The sequence below is a fragment of the Cucurbita pepo genome, chromosome 5 (genome assembly GCF_057944985.1).
Source record: "Cucurbita pepo subsp. pepo isolate OVF chromosome 5, ASM5794498v1, whole genome shotgun sequence".
Lineage (NCBI taxonomy): Eukaryota > Viridiplantae > Streptophyta > Magnoliopsida > Cucurbitales > Cucurbitaceae > Cucurbita > Cucurbita pepo.
In genome coordinates, this window is record NC_141802.1 from 3,842,398 (window position 1) to 3,862,959 (window position 20,562).

At 34.9% G+C, this 20,562-nt stretch overlaps 5 protein-coding genes across 5 annotated transcripts; 2 read left to right on the forward strand and 3 right to left on the reverse strand.

Annotated features, from left to right (window-relative positions):
* Positions 1–3,205: 3,205 nt before the first annotated feature.
* Positions 3,206–4,156, forward strand: LOC111796117 (myb-related protein Hv33). The gene is made up of 3 exons (XM_023678808.2): positions 3,206–3,397; positions 3,470–3,599; positions 3,682–4,156. Exons 1-3 carry the CDS (start codon positions 3,259–3,261, stop codon positions 4,100–4,102), a joined length of 690 nt encoding a protein of 229 aa, XP_023534576.1. The 5' UTR covers positions 3,206–3,258; the 3' UTR covers positions 4,103–4,156.
* Positions 4,157–4,725: 569 nt separating this feature from the next.
* On the reverse strand, positions 4,726–6,760 carry LOC111796116 (membrane steroid-binding protein 2). The gene is made up of 2 exons (XM_023678807.2): positions 6,370–6,760; positions 4,726–5,245 (listed from the first exon to the last, which is right to left on the reverse strand). The coding sequence occupies exons 1-2, from the start codon at positions 6,672–6,674 to the stop codon at positions 4,936–4,938; spliced, it is 615 nt and encodes a 204-aa protein (XP_023534575.2). The 5' UTR covers positions 6,675–6,760; the 3' UTR covers positions 4,726–4,935.
* Positions 6,761–7,503: 743 nt separating this feature from the next.
* LOC111796185 (uncharacterized) lies at positions 7,504–12,975 on the forward strand. The gene is made up of 7 exons (XM_023678929.2): positions 7,504–7,861; positions 7,952–8,053; positions 8,617–8,731; positions 9,739–9,854; positions 10,776–10,964; positions 11,598–11,740; positions 12,528–12,975. Exons 1-7 carry the CDS (start codon positions 7,740–7,742, stop codon positions 12,707–12,709), a joined length of 969 nt encoding a protein of 322 aa, XP_023534697.1. The 5' UTR covers positions 7,504–7,739; the 3' UTR covers positions 12,710–12,975.
* Positions 12,976–13,501: 526 nt separating this feature from the next.
* On the reverse strand, positions 13,502–17,668 carry LOC111795932 (uncharacterized). Its single transcript, XM_023678573.2, has 5 exons — positions 17,051–17,668; positions 15,919–16,181; positions 14,844–14,961; positions 14,460–14,668; positions 13,502–14,205 (listed from the first exon to the last, which is right to left on the reverse strand). Exons 1-5 carry the CDS (start codon positions 17,453–17,455, stop codon positions 13,779–13,781), a joined length of 1,422 nt encoding a protein of 473 aa, XP_023534341.2. The 5' UTR covers positions 17,456–17,668; the 3' UTR covers positions 13,502–13,778.
* A 1,165-nt stretch (positions 17,669–18,833) lies between these two features.
* LOC111796139 (uncharacterized) lies at positions 18,834–20,104 on the reverse strand. The gene is made up of 2 exons (XM_023678848.2): positions 19,922–20,104; positions 18,834–19,638 (listed from the first exon to the last, which is right to left on the reverse strand). Exons 1-2 carry the CDS (start codon positions 19,962–19,964, stop codon positions 18,974–18,976), a joined length of 708 nt encoding a protein of 235 aa, XP_023534616.2. The 5' UTR covers positions 19,965–20,104; the 3' UTR covers positions 18,834–18,973.
* Between the last annotated feature and the right edge of the window lie 458 nt (positions 20,105–20,562).

Genomic DNA, 20,562 nt, shown 5'->3' on the forward strand with positions numbered 1-20,562 from the left:
TATTAGAGAATACTTTTGTTTTCTTTCGTACATTTCTTCCAGAATCGAATCGTTTAAATCTAGAGTAATATTAAGCCTCTTAGGATCTACGGTAATATTAAGCTTCTATTAGTGAGAAGGGAATGTACTATTCATCCACGTGAACCGTTAGAAATTGTTTTAATTTTATTATGAATTAAAATAAAACAATATATACGAGAGCAATAACTCTATATTTATAAAAATTTTAAAAAAATTTAGCGGACAAGACTTATCTAACTATTTTAATTATATTCCTAGCTATAACTCAAACACAAAGTTAAGGGTTACGAGAGTCTCTTGAAAGAAAATTTAGACAAGAAGAATTCAAGGGAGAGTTTTATTCTCCGAGATTAACTCAACCTAAAAGTCTAAATTATTATTAAAAATAATATAATATAATAGACAATATTAAATTGTAAATAAAATAATAAAAAAATATCATTAAAAATTAAATAAGTAATTACGAGACTTTAGGATCCCCACCATTTTTTTTTTTTGAAAAAAAAGAACCTTTCGAGTTGACTCTGAATTTCGTTTGAGAATTGACCCAATTCAAGTTGGACCTTATATTCACTCGAGCTTTTGTTTTAAAATGATTCATCAAGCCCATTCAACTATTATGGGTTGGCTCCCAATTTTATTTTGAAATGACCTATCGAGCCTATTGAACTTATTTTTCTGGCTTTAGAAGATCTTCGATAAAAACATTATGAGATTAGCTCATTGAATTTAAAAATAACACATTTATAGGTTATGATTTGCCAACAAATTCTACGAGTTTTGTATTCTTTGCAATTAAGTAATGTTTTGCTTATCAAGAAGGCTTTGTCATGCTCGATCTGAACATGAACGTGTATCCACAGTTGTTCATATAAAAAGAAAATCATTTACCCACTAATTTCAACCAAGGGAAAGTTCAACCGTATAAGCTTCTTAAGACTCATCAAATAAACAAGAATCTTACCTCATACAAGGTGTTCGTAAACTAGGCTAAGTCAGGTTGAGACATTTTTTAGACTCAATCCAATTGTTGGAATTCTAAATTTTTTTCCACCTAAACAACTTTTTGAACCCAACTCAACCTAACCATAAATTTTGTCAGTCATTTATTCAAAAATTTATTTTTAATAAAAATAAAACTGTTAATGCGTAAGACATCTATTTATTCACTTTTAAATATATATTTTTAAAAATTAAAAATAAATTTATAAACCAACTCAATCGGGTTGAAATTCTCAAAAAAAAAAAAAAAAAAAAAACAGTTTTTTTTACTTATTTTTCCTTTATAAATTTTTAAAATTACAAATTAACTCATAAATTGTGTTCATTTTATTAAATGAAACTATATTAATCTTAAATCAATTTTTAAAAATTAATAAAAGACTTTAAAAATCTATCTTGAACATATTAAACGCAACCGATTAAATAAAAAATTAACCGTTGAAATACATTTTAAACACTTTTTAAACTTTAATAACTATTAAAAACTTAACAATTTATGATCAAAACAAGAAAAAAAAAATATTATTATTATTCCTAGAATCACAAAAGTCGTTCCATTAAAATTAATTTTTTTCTCATTAAAAATGAAAATAATTAAATATGATTCTCCCACATCTTTAAAATTTGAAATAGGTGTAAATCTTATTATAATTAAATTGAGGAAATAAATATTTTCCAATAAGTTCATTGTATATCTAATATATAAATTATTACATCTATTAATTAGATATATTTTTGTTAAATTATTGTTAATTCAATTTTCAAAAATTGCATTATTTTATTTATTATTATTATTTAAATAATCAAGTATTAAGTCCAGACAGAATGGACTTTTTTCCATGAAACGACAAATTAATAAAATAACAATATTTAAATAATTTGGTAAACCAAATTTTGGCACGTGTAATTTTAAAATAGCTTCCATCACCATTACAAAATATAAATAATAATAATAATAAATAAATATTAAAAAAATATAACAAAAAAAAAAAATAATAAATAAATAACAACCATGTTAGTTTTCAACTTCATCAAATAATTTCACCTCACCAAGTCAAAATTATAAACGGGAGCTCGATTCCGATGAATTCTCCACGAAAATAAATATATAATTTTGCGAGAAAATGATTGAAATAAGAGGTGGATAGGGACGTAGATAGAGAAGGGTTCCCTACGCTTGTCCTCATAAATATCTCTAATTAATAGAAACAACCAAATTTTGGATTAAAAAACCCTTATCTTTAAAAAAAAATATTAATTGGGTCGGAAATTAAAATATTATAAACCAATATGCAATTAAATATCGAGAAGAGAAGAATCTTTTTGATAATCTTTAGTTTAGAAAAAAAGAACATTAGGCTTGACATTAATTAATATATGCATCTTAATTTCAAAGTAGTATTATATATATATATATATATATATATATATATATATATATATAATTGAAGGGCTTTAGATAAGGTATAAAAATAAGTATTTAAATGAGAGGATGGGACAATAATTGTGATCAATAAATTAAAACTTAGGTCTTTTTATAATATGTCAATATCAAAAGTCTTTGATTCCTTGATGAGAACAAAACCCATTATATATATATATATGAATATGTTCATTTGATGCTACCTACCACATGGAATGCATTTCATATTTAAATTAATGTTGAAATTAATTTTTAAACTTATATTAAATGTTTCATTTTAATTAAGGTGATTTAAAATGGTTTTATTTATAAATAAATTGTTATTCTTATTTTATGCATTTATACCAAATTTAAAAGAATTTAAATAATTTTTCAAAATGTGTTTATTATAGTTTTAATTTTAATTTTAATTTTTTTTTACCCTCTTGGTATATATCTAAACTTTACTCAAATTCATTTATTTTGTATAGTTTTAAAGTTTATATTAAAATAAAAAATAGAAATTTTTAGGTAAAAATAATATTTATGAATTTATTTATTTATTTATTATTTAAATAAATGGGTAAAAGAAAGAATTTGTATTATTAAAACATAAAGTCGCCAAGATGGACGGCTCAAAATCATTGATTTAGTTTGACATTTGGAAGCCCATTAAAATTTTAATCCATAATTATTGGAATTTATTATTTTTATTTTATTTCATTTTATTTTAATGTGAGTTTTGGCTGAGATTTTTGTTAATTAATTGGTAACAGCAATTCCTTTAAATACTAAACCTTCATTGTTCCCAAAGCCCCACCAGATTCAAAATAATGGGACGTGAAACGGCGTCGCATAAGGCAAAGCCGAAGCACAGAAAGGGCTTATGGTCGCCGGAGGAAGACCAGAGGCTCAGAAACTTCATCCTCAACCATGGCCATGCCTGTTGGAGCTCTGTTCCTCTCAAGGCCGGTGAGTCTATTTTTCTTTTTAATTATTATTATTTTTTTGTAATTAAAATTTAAAATTTATATATTACAATAGGACTGGAAAGAAATGGGAAGAGCTGTCGATTGAGATGGATCAATTACCTAAGGCCGGGTCTTAAAAGAGGGACCTTTTCCCAGCAAGAACAGGACACGATTATTTCCCTTCATCATATGCTCGGAAACAAGTAAGAAAATTAATGAACTGGGTTGTCGACGTCGGTCGTTGAGATGATAATTGATGTCTTATTTTTGTGTTTTCGATACCAGATGGTCTCAGATAGCGCAACATTTACCGGGAAGAACAGACAACGAAGTGAAAAACTTGTGGCATTCTTACCTAAAGAAGAGAGTGGAAAAACAGGGCTGTTCAGCTCATTCCACAGCTTCAACTACCTCGGACTCAGCAGATTCTTCAATAACAGCTCAGTCCATGGACTCTCCCAAGCCTAAGCTGTTGTTCGCCGAGTGGCTCGCCGGCGCCGGAATTGGGTTTGGTCAGAGCTTCAGCTCCGTCCATGAGGGCACCGGTGATTTAAATGGAACCCATTTGGAGGGTGGGGGCTTGGGATCGGAGATTCAGAATAATGGGTTCATGATGGATTCTCATATGAAGTTTGAGGATCAGATTTGTAATGGGAATTATGATTGTGTTGATCAACTTCTTCACTTTGGGAATGGTTTTATGTAAATATTTGAGCTTCGACATATTTTAATCCAAGTAAATATTGGTTTAACCCTTTTTCGATCCATCGGGTTCGTTACTCAAGAGTCTGACTTTTTAAAATCTTCGACTGGTTCATTACTCTCAAGAGTCAACCTTGTCAGTCGATAGATATGATTATAATAGAGCTAGCATAAAACTACTAACCGTTTATCATTTATTTATTTTTCATTTATGCTTTTTAAGAAAATGTATATATATATATATGATATCATGTAATTAATAAAAAAATTGGTAAGATTTTTAAAAAATATGTTATTGAAATTAGTGTGTATATTATTGAATAGAAAGAAAAAATGGTAATATTTGTATAAATTGGCATATATGTTATTTTAGGTAATATTAATTATTATCCTATCAAAATGTATTTAAACCCTAATTATAAAACTTATAACACAGTTCACAACAAACCCAAAGCCATGTTTTTTAAAGTACTTTTTGGTACTATCTGTAGCTTCACCAATAGTTTTCACCTCTTTTTTTGGTACTCTTTTTGTAACGATGAGCGTTACATCAGTCAATTACAGCTAAGTTATGCTCGTTTTGGTAATCTCTCCAGGAATTTAATGGTGGCTACAATGGCAATGGAATTTTGGTAATCAACTTATTGTAAGATGTTTATTGAACAAAAATAGAGAATAAATCAAGTCTTTACCACACCTATAATATCATCATCATCATCCTACATATAACTCGATTTGATTTATCTGTGAAACGAGATTACTGAAACATGAGTACACGTACATTGTTCTCTTCTCGTATATCGGTTGGAACGGGGCATCTGTGTGGTATGCAAAATCTTATTCAACATTGGCAGCAGCAGGGGTTTCTTCAGCTTTATCAGCTCGAGATTCCGAGGGGCGTTCTTCTTCAGCAGGTTTGCTAACTTCAGCATCGCCGCCTTCGGCAACTGGCTTCTTGACTGTCCCAACTTTGACGTATTTGCTCATGAATTTGTATTCCCAGTCCTGCAAGGCATCGAGTTCGAACGGACCAAGACCAGAGATATCCCCAGTCAGATCTTTCTCTTCAAAAGACATTTTTGCAAGAGCTCTGCTTGCATCCTTTCCAGCAAAAAGGGCATAGGGTCCCCCAGGTCCATAGAACATCCTAAAAGAAAAAATGGGTTAGAAGATAAATTGAAACAATGAAACAGAATGATTGAGAGAAATACAGAAAATGAAAGCGAACTATACAAATGCAGTACTCCAACACGCTGCAACGAATCGGATAATCACTTCTACAGCCTCGGCGTAGTAAATCGTACATAAGAAGAAAGAAACCACCATGGAAACAGATAGCCACCGAATATCCATGAAACAAGGGCCTGTTTTTATTAAGCTTTTGGAAAATCAACTTTCTGCTTTTTAGCACATTGTGTTCTGTTTAACTTATTCTCTCTTTGAAATCATGAGCATGTATAAACATTCCCCAACAAATGAAAGGAGAATTGGCCTCTGGCCCTTTACAAACACACCCAGAATTGCCCTTAAACTGTAATTGAATGGCAAAAGCAACAGTCGAAAACAAATATTTTCAAAGCTAGATACATAGAAGATTACAGCTATAAGAAGGAAAACAGAAACAGCAAAGTTCAAATTCAGAAGAAGAACATGTTCAAACTCATCAATCTACTAGGAGAGGTTTTCTGCACCACCATAATAGTGATAGAAAGTTTGGATTGAAGAACAGAAACAACAAAAATAAGAAGTTTCCTAGTTGGTTTTCAGAACTATGATCTGACAAGCATAGAACACTATAAAAGATAAAGAGCCTAAGCAGTTCAGTACGAGAATTCACAAAATCTATCGAAACCAAATCGACCACCAAGAAAGAAGCACAAAGTGTACAAAAACTATCAATATTCTTATTTCACAGTAATTTGCATCAAATGGACAATGGAGAACAGCAAGGAAAAGAAAACGAATTGGAAATAGCCTAAAAATCTTCGATAGCGGTTCAATACAGCAGGATCAAATTGCAGAAAACAGTAGAAATTTGTACGAAAGTATAGCTGTATTGGGAAAAACCAAAGCATCAGACTAATTAAACCTAAAACCTGCTGACCTACAACTCATTCCACATACCATCACAGAATTCAACAAACACGTTGACTCAAGAACAAACTGAAACCGAATCAAAACTAATCACGATTATCCAAACACTAATTACTCAAAACAGAGAAAAAAATTTGGAAAAAAAAAAAAAAAAAAAAAAAAAAAACCTCAACAGACCTGCTCTGAGAAACATCATAGATCTGACCCTTGATAGCCATAAGCAGAGGCTTCTCAGAATCGGAGCCATCGTATTGCTTCAACTCCTCCTCGGAAATCTCACCGAGTTGGACAGGCGGAGGGAGAGGCTGGAGCTCCTCCCCCAAGTCCCTAGTGTGGGTTCTGTTGTCGGAGGGAGCGAAGAAACTGGAAATGAGATAGTAAAAGGCAAGGCCAAGAGCGACGGCAGTGAAGAAGGTCGACGGAGATAGGCCTGTGTATGCTACGATTGCCTCCTTCAACGTCTCCCAGACTTGCAGAGCCATGGCGGAGAGATAGAGGAGAACGAGAGAGAGTGAGGAGGATGAGAGAGGAAAAGGGAAGCCGCTTTAATCCAAGTGATTAATCATTCTCCCTGCATCTTAATTAGTAATTAGTTACTTATAATTATATAATTTAAACTTATTAGTAATTGTAATTATATCAATTAAATTTTTTTTAACATTAACTCACAGTTAAATATTGAAAAGACAGGAGATTGATCTAAAATTTAGATTATCACAAGACAAAAATACTTGTTTGAAATTTGAGTCACTCCATAAATAAGATTGGCCAGTTTCGGTAGAAACTACCAAGCTGGAGTACGGTAGGGGCAAAGGGAATTTCCAGTGGAGCGGTGAAATGCGTAGAGATCGAAAAGAACACCAACAATGAAAGCACTCTGCTGGACTGACACTAACACCGAGAGAAGAAAGCTAGGAGAGCGAATGGAATTAGATAACCCAGTAGTCCTAATCGTAAACGATGGATACTAGGCGTTGTGCGTATCGATCCGTACAGTGCTGTAGCTAATGCGTTAAATATCCTGCCTAGGGAGTAAATGATTATAAACTACATATAACTGCAAACAAACTTAAATTTATAATTTAGATCTCTTCACTAAATTATAATTTTAGTCTATTTAGTCTATTGAAAAAAAAAAAAAAATCAATTTTTAAAATTTTAAAGTTTTTTTTTTTTTTTTTTAAACAAAAATTTTACATTTATATTATGAATGGAAATTTAGATTTTTTTTTTATTAGAATTATTAAATATAAAATTTAAAGTTAAAAAGAAATTATTAAATACGAAATTGAAAGTTGAACTAATTTAAGGATAAACTGTAAGCTTAGAGATTGAAGAGACGCGAGATGTTGTGTAGTGATTGACAATTGGGTAAGGTCGAGTCAGGATGATCGAGAAATTTCATAGAGAGCAAATGCAAATTCTTCATTCCTTCTTCTCCTGAACCAACTCCTACTCGGCCTGCGCAAAAATTAGAATCCACATACACTTTCTAATTCCTGCGATCGAGCAAGTTTTCGCTGTGCATAATCGTTGAGGGCGCTGTCATGTTTTTTGAGATACTCTGTGGTTTCATAGCGTTTAGATTGCTCAGACGATTCTTTGGTCAAAGGGATGAATTGGAGATCGAGACCTCTGATTCTAATGCCCTATTCGCCGTTGCTTCGAGGTATATTCTCATCAAAGCATTTCTGCTTTGCTCAGGAACAAGGTTGTGATCTAATGCTGATTTTTGTGTTTTTAATTTTAATTTTGGCAGATTAGAAAAGATTTATAGTGGAAAGATTTTTGTGGGACTTCGAATTCCAGATGCTGACACTGGCTTGCGACAGAGTATTGATATGGTGCTTGTAACCAAAGGGTAGATTTCTCACATACCAAATCTTATTTGTTATCTTTTAACGATGTTGATCGAGAATTTGAGATTTGGACAATTTCTTAGTTCGCTCTCATAATTTACAGAGAGTGAGGTTATGAATATGTATACACCGCAATGCTACTTCAGCTAAAAGAATGATGCACGTAGAGAAGTAATTTGTAACTGACTCTAGAACAGGGAGGGAGACTAATGAGGGTGACGAGAGGGGAGATGAATGAGAGAGCATGAGGGGCAAGAACATTACTCAATTCTTTGTTTTTTTTTTTTGGGAGAAAATCAATTTTTCGTCTAAACGTGGCATGATCTATTAATTATAGGGATACTAAGTGTAATACTAATTTGAGTGGAAAACTAGAACAGTGGCGGCTACCATTGCACTTATCACATTTGGTATTCTTCTTTGCACCTGTTCATTTTTCTTAAAATGCTAAGAACAGTATATTAGATGTCAACTCGCTTAGAAACATATTGCATGATGTTTGTTAATTATGGCCTTTTCTTTTTGCCATCATTGCTTATGCTTTCAATGATGTAAATTCATACAGGGAAGCAGTGGTGGTATTGGTAAAAAATATTTCAGGTTTTGTTTCTGTGAGTGCTGATGGCAGCTGGATCTGTGAAGGCGACGGTAGACAAAAGTCAGAGATTCTGCCTGATCCGGTAAGTTTCTTTCATTTAGCCAAAGCTTATCGCTCATCTTAACATTTCTCTTTGTGGGCTAGTTGACTTTATGCTTCCATCTACAATTTTTTTAATCTATTTGGAGAGATCCTTTTGTTCAATTACACCTTGAAGATGAGATTTGTTCTTGGAGTTGGTAATGTTTTGTTAGATTTCACATCAGTTGGAGAGGGGAATGAATCATTTTTTATAAGGGTGTGGAAACCTTTCCCTAATAGACGCGTTTTAAAACTGTGATGTTGACGACGATACGTAACAAGCTAAAGCAGACAATATCTACTGCAGTGGGCATGAACTATTACACGTTTATACCATTAGAGTTAGATTACAGAAATACTATTAAGATACTAAAGATCCTTAGTTAATAGATAAAGAGTGTTAAAAGAGTTTTTTTTTTTTTTAGCGTTAATAGAGTTATTTTATTTTGAACCTTACTGATTTTTTTATCAAGAAGTTTGCCGTTTGAGAAGGTAAGACTTTACCTTCCTTTTTTTTTTCTTTCTAAAAATTGAGTGGGTATGAGGGGATATCAGGTTTTTCTACTACCCCATATTTCTTTATTGTAGTAAACCGTCCAAAGCTTTTGAGCTTGTGGTGCTGGAAATAATCAAATAAGCCTAGGAACAAGTCGTGTGCAAGTGTACATTTTGAAGGGGAAAAAAAGGTGAATTCTCTAGATGCTATAAGAGCTCGTCTTTTGAAATTTTGGTTGGACAGAAATACTTCCCTTTTCTGTGAATGATTTTGGAGAGAACAACTGTGTTACTTTTTAATGGAGCTCTCTTTCTAACCAATTTTGTAATTATTCCTTTTTAGTTGTTTGTCCTTTTTGTATCTTTGATTACTAGTGGAAGCTTCTTCTTATGAATCTCCGATAGTTTCCAAATTTAAAAAAAAAAAAAAAAAAAAAAAAAGAAGAGAGAAAAAAGAAAAGAAAATAGATACAGAAATGGATATTTATATCGTATGTTTAATTTTAAATACAGGTGGCTGAGACACGAAGATGGGCCTCAATTCTAGAGTCATACCTTGAGCGGAGAGGAGTTGCACTGCCAGAAGGATATTTGTCGTGGAAAGTTTTGCTTCCCAACCCAAAATTCCGGTATGTAATGGATAATCACTATTTTTTCGCTTCTGATGTTGGACTTGGTTCCTTACTGAAGAAGGTAGTCCGATAATCTTGAAATATCGCAACACATTGTCTCTGTTACTTTCTATTAGCCATACTTTGGATGAGGCACGCAAAAGTATTTCTTCAAGTTCAAGCTGTGAACTTAACATTTTACTAATTCAAAAGTGGATATATAATAGTTAACTTGAAGCCAGATAAATATTCCAATTTGTGAAAAACTGGTAGATGATACATGTCATATGATATCTACATCACTAAGGTTCACAATGTCAATGTCAATGTAAATATTGAGGTCTTAATTTATGGAAACATTAATATTAATTGACATGTTGGTGCAATAACACCTTTCAAACAAACTTAGAGAACAAAACTCTCCCAAGTTAGAGTAGAGGATGGAAACAGGATTCTGTCAACGCCCTCCTCTTCAATATTACGAAAATGTTTATTGGTGGTTTAGTTCAGTTTCAAGAACGATCTTTATAAACTCTCCTCAATCTCTGTTGCAATACTCTTCAAGATTTCCGTTGATATAAAGGGAAGTATTCAAGTAAGCTCTTTATATGAGCTTATAACAATCTTCCTTACAGAAACTAGAAGTTCATCTCAGGACTTTCAAAACGCTTTGGTGAGAGAATTAAATTTAGACTTAGTGAAGTCTTATAACGGATCAATTCCCTTTGACACCTTAACCTATGGAGAATTGATATGCCTCATTGTCACTCGTCTAATTTAAATATTACTGAATTTCTCTCTATTGTGAACTTGATATCACATTGAGTTCTCACTATTAATGGAACATAGGAAAGATATGAAGCAATCTTTGATTTTTGTATCATGACATCCACTGCACCACTCAACAATTTCCTGAAAGTTGCTTGTTATTAAGTGCAGAACAGTCCATTCAAACTATTTTCCTTCTGAAGTCATCACATATGATCAGTGGATGCAGTTGAAACCAGAACCAAAAAGCATGTTCTCTGGTTGGATAAAGAGTGCTTTGCGTGGAGGGAAAAAAGAGATACAGGAATCGAAGGATGAGAAGCTAAATTTTGTCCTCAACACTGCACCCATGTGGGATAGGTTTGTACGCATACTTCTAATGCACTGCTTATTGCATGAACTGTCACCTTACTTTTTCCATCTATTTGTTCATGTTGATTCTACCAATCATTAGATGCATAAGTTTTAATTTTTTGAGAAGAAAGAATATCGTAAACAATTATCGAAATATTTATTATGTTTTGTGTGAAGCGGGAAGGTCCCTTATGAATTCCTTAACAAACTTTGGAAATCTTAACATAGATTTTTTTTTCTAACAAGACTAGAGGGAACTTGCGATTGGACTATGGCTAAGCTGTTGCCATAAGAAATGTGCTGATATGTTTTTTTCCCTCTTTATCTACACTAGCTTCTTAAAGCATGTATAACATGTTATACGTTATAATTTAAAAGTTGGATGTCAATTACTATATATGTTCATCAGTAAATTAGTTATATTTAGTGATTTACAGAACGAACACGTCTGCACTCTATTTTGACTACAGTTTTGTCATAAGAAGTTGAAACATAATTGTAATGTGAAAAATATACTGGTTATTATTTACATATAGTAAAAATATATACAAGGGGATTAAGTTGCTTGAAAGTACTAGTTTGCGCACATAATGATCTGTACATTTTACTCTGCAATCTCTGCCTTTTCTGCCCCTTCAGGTTGGAATTAAAAGGAAATAACCTTGTTCTGGGAGAATTCCTGGAGTTCAAAGGGAAGAAAGAAGATATGCAGACCTTGAGAGAGATCAAAAGATCAAAAGTTAGTTGCATAGTCATCCAGAAGATGAGAACGATCGTATTTGGTAATATTCAAATTCATTACAGGCTTCATGCATATACCACACAATATGAATATGCTTTACACGTGTTAGTAGTGAGCATCTTGAAATCGGTCAATAAAGATAAATTCATGATCTTAAGGCTGTCTGTGGATCTTATATTTAAAGTTATTTTGTTTTTGGCCTAATATAGGAAAATAAATTGAATGATAAAGGCTGAAACATCAAAACATACATGTCTCTTTTTATGGTAATAAATTCTACATATTGAGAATTTTTTTTGGGTTATATTTCTTGACAAAACGCTCAAGAACTTTAACGTTCAAAAGAACTATACGGGGTGTAATCAAGTTTAAAAACAGGAGATGATACATCTCCCCTGTCAAGGAACTACTGCATCCTATTCTATCTTTAAAGGAAGATGGGGAGATGCAAAGAGTCACGTAATGACAATATAGCTTGGGGAGAAGTTTCAAAATACAAGCTGTATACTCTACAAAGTCCCAAAAAGTAACAGATATATCTATACTTCTCACCAAAGATTCTGTTGTTTCTTTCTAAGATTCTAACTTCAAAGAACGAAGAATAGATCTTTAAGTTATCTTCCAAAAATTCCAGTCTTCCCTTACAACCACCAACTTGAGAGAATTTCTCGAGGAAAAATGGTAGTCCCTTTCAACCACCAATTAAGACCTTGGAGAGTTCGATGAAGTTTTGGATGGATCATTCCATGAACTAGTAGTTCCTCATATTTGCACTTTAAATTCATCAAATTTCTTCCTTTCTTCATATTTTCTTTTTGTAAATGCAGGTCCTTCAAGACTTCGTGTTTTATACTCTACTCGGAATTATCAAAATGAGGGGACCTCTGCTTCCGAGTGGAAGGAAATAACAATAGGATCCAATACAATGGTAGTATTTCAGATGGAATATTCTTCTAAAGTTCGAAAAATCAAGATCTCTTCAATTGTATCTCTATCACTAAGTGCCTGAAGATGTCTGGTCAGTGTTATTATTTTTAATTTTGATCATAACACTATTGAGACTTACTGAGTTGAGAAGAAGAGCGTTTTTTATACTTTCTTTTTGTTTATATATATATATATATATATATTTGGTCTCTCTTCCTTCTTCAATGTGTTTATATCATATATCGTCGAGGCTACCTACGTATATGTCTTTGAAAAAGTGTATACATACGATTTATTTATATTTGGGCCATTTGTGCTCTTAATATCTATGCTGCCTTCCTTCTCTTATGAATTTAGGAGTTTGATTGAAGGTCTTTCTCCTAAAGTCTTGAAAAAATATTAGTTTCACTAGGTGAGGAAATTTTCCTAGTTGAATTTGAATAGATATTTCTATAGCTTCATTTTTTAGAGTCTTGCTTGAACTTTGCTTTGCATGCTTTATTTGCTTTGCATGCTTTATTAGTTCGTCGGTGAACATCTTTAGTGTCCATCTTTAGTGTCACGTTCGTTGGTTCATGATTTTTGTAAAATTTTTGAATGTTCAATTGTATTGGTTAGTTTGTACGTATGTGTTATATGGGAAGGAATGGGAAGGAATAGCTTTTTAATGTAATTTTAAGGTATTAATTTCTTCAATTATCTCTTTTCGACTTATTTTGCACCCCAAAAAAGATAGATGTATGCAAATTATCTGGTAGCTTAAGCTCCAAAGGCATCGTATACACTATTTAACTAAATGTATAGACCGAAGCCTAAAATCAAATGAGTCCCGAGATGTAGGGACGAAAATCATAGTTTAACCTTAAAAGATATATAGGAAAAAAGAAACAATATACACATTTACTAACATGTGAGGCTTACAAGCACATCTCCATACATCTTCACTTTCATATATATGTATTTTCTTTGATGAGAGAACTCAATAAAGAAAACGAGCTTAAAGAACAAGTTGTACAGTTCAGATATCAGACTGAATGCAAGAAAATGAATATGCAATCTCCCATGGCACCTTGAACCCTTGAACGATCTCCATGGAGTCTTGAGCCCTTAATAAAGAAAATGAGCTTAAAGATCAAGTTGCACGATACAGTCTAGGCGTGTGATGAACCGATATCAGACTGAAAGCAAGAAAACGAATCTGCAAGTTCCATGGCATCTTGAACGCTTAAACGAGTTCCTTGTTGCCCGACGACTCTGGCTGCGATTTTGGCTGCAAATGTTCCCATTTGTTTCAAATCCGAGACTCCGTGCATGATACCATACAATATACCAGACGCATATGCATCTCCAGCACCACAAGTATCGAGAGGTACGCATGGGTAGGGTGGGATATATACTGCTTCTCCTTTAACACCTAAGTAAGAACCTCGGTGCCCATCCGTGACCGAGACGAGGGGAACGAAATGACTAAGATATCTTACCGCTGATATAGAGCTTTCCTTGGAGTCAAAATGACATAAAGCTCCAGCTTCTTCATGGTTTGTGAAAACAATATCAGCATAGTTCCCCACAATTTCCCTGATAATAAAATTGAAAAGATATTTTAAATAACGACTCGCTTAATCCGGAAGAGAAGTAAATCGAACGAATGAACGAAAAAACATCTTAGCGTGAAAAAGAAACAATGCACAACAATTCGAACGCACGTTCTAGTTGTCACGGTAGAGTCTAGTGGAGTTCCCTTTTGAAGATTTTCATTTTTTTCAATGAAAACTTTGTTCTTTATCAAAGTAAATAAAACAAAATCGAAAACGGGCAGAGAAGACAATTACCAAAAATCGTCGAAATGTCTTTCAATGCAAGAGACATCTGAACCCGTGACTGCAACTAGAGCACCGCTTCGATGTGCTTCCTCACATGCTTTTTGAATCGTTTTGATCGTATCAGGAAATTCAAATAAATACCCTTCAACTACAAGTACATTTGTCTTGCTAATTACACTAGCTAACGCTGGACCATAATTCACAATGGAAGATGTACCCTGAGATATCAAATAGCAAATCCAGAAGAATCCCTTCAAGTTAGTCCAATTCGATAAACGAACCAACCAGCTATGACCATCGAGAACCGAAAGGGCCATCTAAAACTGATTGTGAAATTACCACTTCAGATACTCACATATGAATATGGAAAAAACCGTTTAAATAAACGTTTACCTGATACGCAAGCATTGTTCGCTGAGCATCAGGGGTAGTAAGAACAATGACTGTTCCTGTTGTCCCATCCTTGACAGGAGGAGAAAGATAATGAACATTTGCACGTCTTAGTTTCGTCCTATGAAACAAATTAAAGCATGAAAATCGTTATGAGCACTATTCAATTCGAGAACAAACGGGGAAGCGAAAATAGCTAGCTCAAACTTCAACTGTTCTCTACAACTTTGTTCAATTATCCCTAAAAAGTGATATCTAGAAAGGGAAGAACACCATGTCATGCTGAAAGAAAATGCTTCTAAATTGAACTACCAAATTTTTTCATTAATTTTGTAACAACCCAAGGTCACTGTTAGCCATTAGCAGATATTGTCCGTTTTAGCCCGTTATGTATCTCTGTCAGCCTCACGGTTCTAAAACGTGTCTGATAGGGAGAGATTTCCACACCCTTATAAAAATTGCTTCTGTGATGTCCCACATTGGTTGGGGAGGAGAACGAAACACCCTTTATGAGGGAGTGGAAACCTTCCCCTAGCAGACGTGTTTTAAAGCCTCGAGGGGAAGCTCAAAAGGGAAAGCCCAAAGAGGACAATATCTGCTACAGTGGGCCTAGGTCGTTACAAATGGTATCAGAGCCAGACACCAGACGATGTGTCAGCCTTCTCACTCTTCCCCGAAGAGGGTAGACTCGAGGCAGTGTGCCAGTAAGGATGCTGGCCCCAAAAGGGTGGATTTGGTGGTGGTCCCACATCGATTGTAGAAAGGAACGAGTGTCAGCAAGGACATTGGCCCCAAAGGAGGGTGGATTGTGATGTCCCACATTGGTTGGGGAGGAGAACAAAACACCCTTTATAAGGGTGTGGAAACCTTCTCCTAGTAAACGCGTTTTAAAGCCTTGAGGGAAAGCCCGAAAGGGAAAGCCCAAAGAGGACAATATCTGCTAGCGGTGGATCTAGGCGGTTACAATGACACTCCAAGAAAATGGATCCATCAACGTGGTGCCTATGAGCTTATCACGCAACTTCTTTGTACAATGCAAAAAAACAAAATATAAAGTGAAACTAGAGCCTAGCCTGACCTGTAGAAGCTGCCCAATGGATCACTCCCTACACTACCAGTCATGGCTACATTGAAAGTAGGGCCTTTCATGGGTCTAATACCCAGCCTTGCCAAGGCCACAAGGCTGTTGGAAAGAGACCCTCCAGCAGCCGCCTTATAGCTGTGGCCATCCATCGCCCGCAACACTCTGCCTCTTTCCTCATGATTTACAAGCTTCCTTGTACCCTTCTCTAGTCCCAGCTTCTTCAGAAACTCATCGTCCACCATACCAGAGAAATCTACCTAAATAAGGTTGCCACACCAATGAAGAACACAAGAATTAGCACAAATCATCATTGCAAATTACATCAAATAAGAAACTGAAGTTGCTCCTATGGAACATTATGATCTATAAATATTAGTGGCGCAGCATGTTACAAGGATTTGTTTCTTATGCTTGAGCTACTGCTCGCGACTCCACTGGGGAATATCAGCCTCGAACCTATGGTTTTTGGCTTCTCACTTGACTTGAAAATGAACCGACGTTCTTGTTTCCTTCGTTCAAAATCGAATATGTAGAAATTTCGGGTTCACCTGTTTGAAATAAGCACCCACCACCTAACTACACCTAAGCATTTCATCTTGCATATAGTCCCGAAATAGGAAAACCCGGTGGGAAGTACTAGTTGCTACTGGCCAGGGAGCCGAGTCATACCATCCCAAAAACCCACCATCAGCTGTCAAGTACTCCTCTTAGGAGGTTATACCAAAGTGGGAGTGTAAAGTACCATTTGACCAGTCCTACGTCCCAGGGATGAAGGGCTGGGAGGTATATTTTACAACCCCATTGCTTAACTTGTCCAACTTTAGCCTAAATTCAATCATGTAGTGGTCGTCACCTGAGCAAGGCTATGAGATAGGTGATTTTCTTTTTTAACATCATTCCATTCCGTAAGAAAGTTTCCCTTGAACCGTCTTGACCTCTACCAAATCAAAACTTCTAAACCTTACATAAACAATGTGTTCATTGCTATTGCTCTAACTACAACAGCTCAATACCACTCAAATCAGCCAGATATCCAACAAGAGAGAATCAAACACTAAACTCGCAATAATTTAAATCTCAATACAGAAATTTCCTCAAGAAACAGAATGAACAACAGGAAAATTACCATAGCTTGTCCAAGCCCCAAGACATCCCATCGATCAGGCAAACCATTTATCTCATTAGATTCTTCAATTCCGACCACAAATTCTTCATCGGAGACGTTGCCCTCATCCTCCTCCTCCTCCTCTTCTTCCTCGCTCCCGCTACAAAACTCCCTTGTCCCGTCGCCGCTAAAAACACGACAGGAAGACAAACCGGTGAAAGAATCGAAGGCTCCGGCCATGGAAGAGAATCTGAAGCAGGCGCCAACTGTGCATGGGTGAATGAAAGTGGAAGAGGAAGAAGGGAGATATGAAGAAGAGGAAAAATGAAGTGAATGAAGAGGAGTCAAGTTAGGATAAGAGAGAGGCTGAGAAGAAGAGGGCAAGTGAAATTGAGGAAGAGAAGAAATGGGAAAATAGAGAGACATCGCAGCGAATGGGATTTGGAGCGAGTGGTGGTGAATCGGTGCATCAAAGAAACGCAAAAATGGCGGAATTCAGCAGAGCCACCCACCGACCCATTCCCCCATCTGTAGGGAAACGGATAATAAGTTTATAAACCTACTTCCCCTCCAAATGGATGAATGTTAATTCATGTTTCCACTTCATCCGTTCAAATCCCATTACCCATTTCTTCTTGTTTTTCTTCCGAGAATTTTGGAGAATGTTCTTACGCAAATCTTGTGAAAAATCTATAATTTGATCCCCAATGTAAGATTTCTCTAGAACATGTATTTGCTATTCAAGATTAATTTAACATTTAGTTTTACATTTTAAATTTATTTTCTTTTAATTAATTAAAAATAAATCATTTTTTAATTATCAAATATCTTTATTTCTTAAAAAATTCTATTGGATGAGATGGAATTTTTTTTAAGGTAAAAAGCAAAAGATAACGCCTTCATTTCTACGACCAAAAATGCCCAAATTTGTGTTGACCAATACTTTGGTCAGCATTCTCGATCACGTGATAAATTGTGGTTTGACGACTAAGTGCTTGAGTTGTAAAAAGATAGATATAATTGAACTCGAACCTAATTCTTTTTGGATGGATTTCTTATTAAGATAATGATTATGTAATTACAAAGTAAAGCAAATTTTAATCAAAGAATTAAGTAGAAGCAGGAGGACATTGATGGATGAGATGGAGAGACACGGTGCACTGGAAGAGGGATCTCTCCAGATTTTCCATATCTTCAACCTGCGTTACTGAAAGTGAAGTAATGGTGTAAAGAATCAGCCAATCCAACTCAAATAACTCAGCAAAACAACATATTTACAGGAAATCATCTTAAGTCTACAAAATTAACAGCATTACACATGCTTGAAAATTGTACAAAGGCGGAGATCTCATTTTGGCTGGAGAGAGGAACAAAACATTCTTTAAGGGTGTGGAGGTTTCCCTAATAAACACGTTTTAAAACCGTGAGGAGAACGACAATACATAACAGGTGAGTTTGGGTTGTTACAAATGGTATCAGAGTCAGACACCAGACGGTGTGCGAGTGAGGACGTTGGGCTCCAAGGTGTGGATTGTGAGATCCCACATTGGTTACAGAGGGGAACAAAACATTCCTTATAAAGGGTGTGGAAACCGACGTTGGGCTCCAAGGGGTGGGTTGTGAGATCCCACGTTGGTTAGAGAGGGGAACAAAACATTCCTTATAAAAGTGTGGAAACCTCTCTCTAGTAGATGCATTCTAAAGCAGTGAGGCTAGCAGTGATATGTAACAAGTCAAAAAGTGATATGTAACCTGTCAAAACGGACAATATTTACTTACAATGGGAGCACTTGAGCAGGCAAAATTCAAGGCAAGAAGAAACAAAAAGCTTCATTTAAACAGACACCAAAAATGTAACATTGAGCCAAAAAGTTAAGAGTTCATCCAAGAAAATGGACCATAGCAATCAATGAATCAAGGACCAAAAAAAAAAAAAAATTAAGGTTAAACATCAAAGATTTTGACCTCTCCAGTATACAAATGCAACAGCCAAGTAGCATCTTTAGGAAACTTGGTCACATACTTCTCCAGGAAAGTCTTTTCTGTAGGATGTAAGATGCTAGCGATGCTCAATTTTTTCTTTAATAAACCTTTTGAATACAGACTTTGGACAACAGAACACCTTGGTATTATCCTCTTCTCCAAACTAAAGACCATCACAGTGGGTTTTGTAGCAATATCCACAGCCATCAAACCCATTTTGTGCACAAAAAAGTCCATGTTCTTGAAGATCTTCTCTTCAGAAACACTCAAACATGGTGGAAACTTCTTAAAAGCTAAGAGGGTCTGATCCTTTGACCAACCATACTTACTGTAAGCTTTAAATTTTCTTTCCCAGGTGAGAGAACTCATCCCAGAGAGCACTCTAATGGCCTCAACAAACACAACTTTTGAAGGGTCGAATCCCATATCCCTAACTTGGTTAACAATGCTACGGAATTTGGAATGCCTACGGAATGCTGAATCAGGAACATTCGAAACCAAAGATGAAATCAAAACATCAGAAACTCCAGAAGTTCGTAACAATTCAATGTTGGGTGCAATTTTGTCTGGAAAAACCTGACGAAATGCCCTTGGTGAACGCTTCAAACATTTGATGACCTTTTCATCTACAACAAGCACAGATTTAAGGTAGTTGTAACAGGGAATTAAATGGTTTTTCACGCTACTCCCCAAAAGAAACGGGCATGAATATACAATCTGAACACAGTCTGACTTGGAGAGCCCAATGGAATGCAGAAATTCAAATTTGGGCAAAAGAGTTCTATCAGAGTTAAAAAACAGCAATCTCGGGAATTGCTTAACAATTTTCGAAATCTGAGATTTGGTGAATCCTTGAGTTCGGAGAAGCGAAAGAACTATATCAGGGTTTTTCGGAGTTTTGAACTTTACCTTGGAAGCCACATCCAGAGCAGTCTGTAATGGCATTCCGCATGAATTGACGAGGTATGAGACTGTGAAAGAATGTATACACTCATCTTTCAAAGATCCAAACGATGCATTGCTGGGAAGAACTGAGAAGAATTTGAAGCTTAATAAGGCGTCCCGATGAAACCCTAGATTGCCGAAGAAAGAAGTGGTGACTGCAACCCTCCTGCCAGAACTTAAGACTTTAAGCCCTGAAATTCGGAACATTTTAGGATACTCAATGCAATGCCATGGACTGTTGCCGATTATCGCTCAACATCATGGATTGGCCGACCAAATTACTAAGCTAAGGTGCTACGACGAAGCGGGAGACCGCTAGGGTTTCCCCATGGAGAGAGTTTGTGAAATTTAATTAAAAGGGGTTTTGAAAGTCTATTCTATATTCTTTTTATACGGTTCTAAGCTAAGTACGGTTTACTTTGATTCATTTATTTAGGTTAAAATTAGTGACAAACACCTTGTTCTTAAAGTTTTTAAATCGAATAAACTAAGTTTTTTCGGTTTCGATTTCTTAAAGTTTTTAAATCGAATAAACTAAGTTTTTTCGGTTTCGATTAAAAACCTATCAGATATTGTTTGCTTTTGCCTGTTATGTATAGACATTA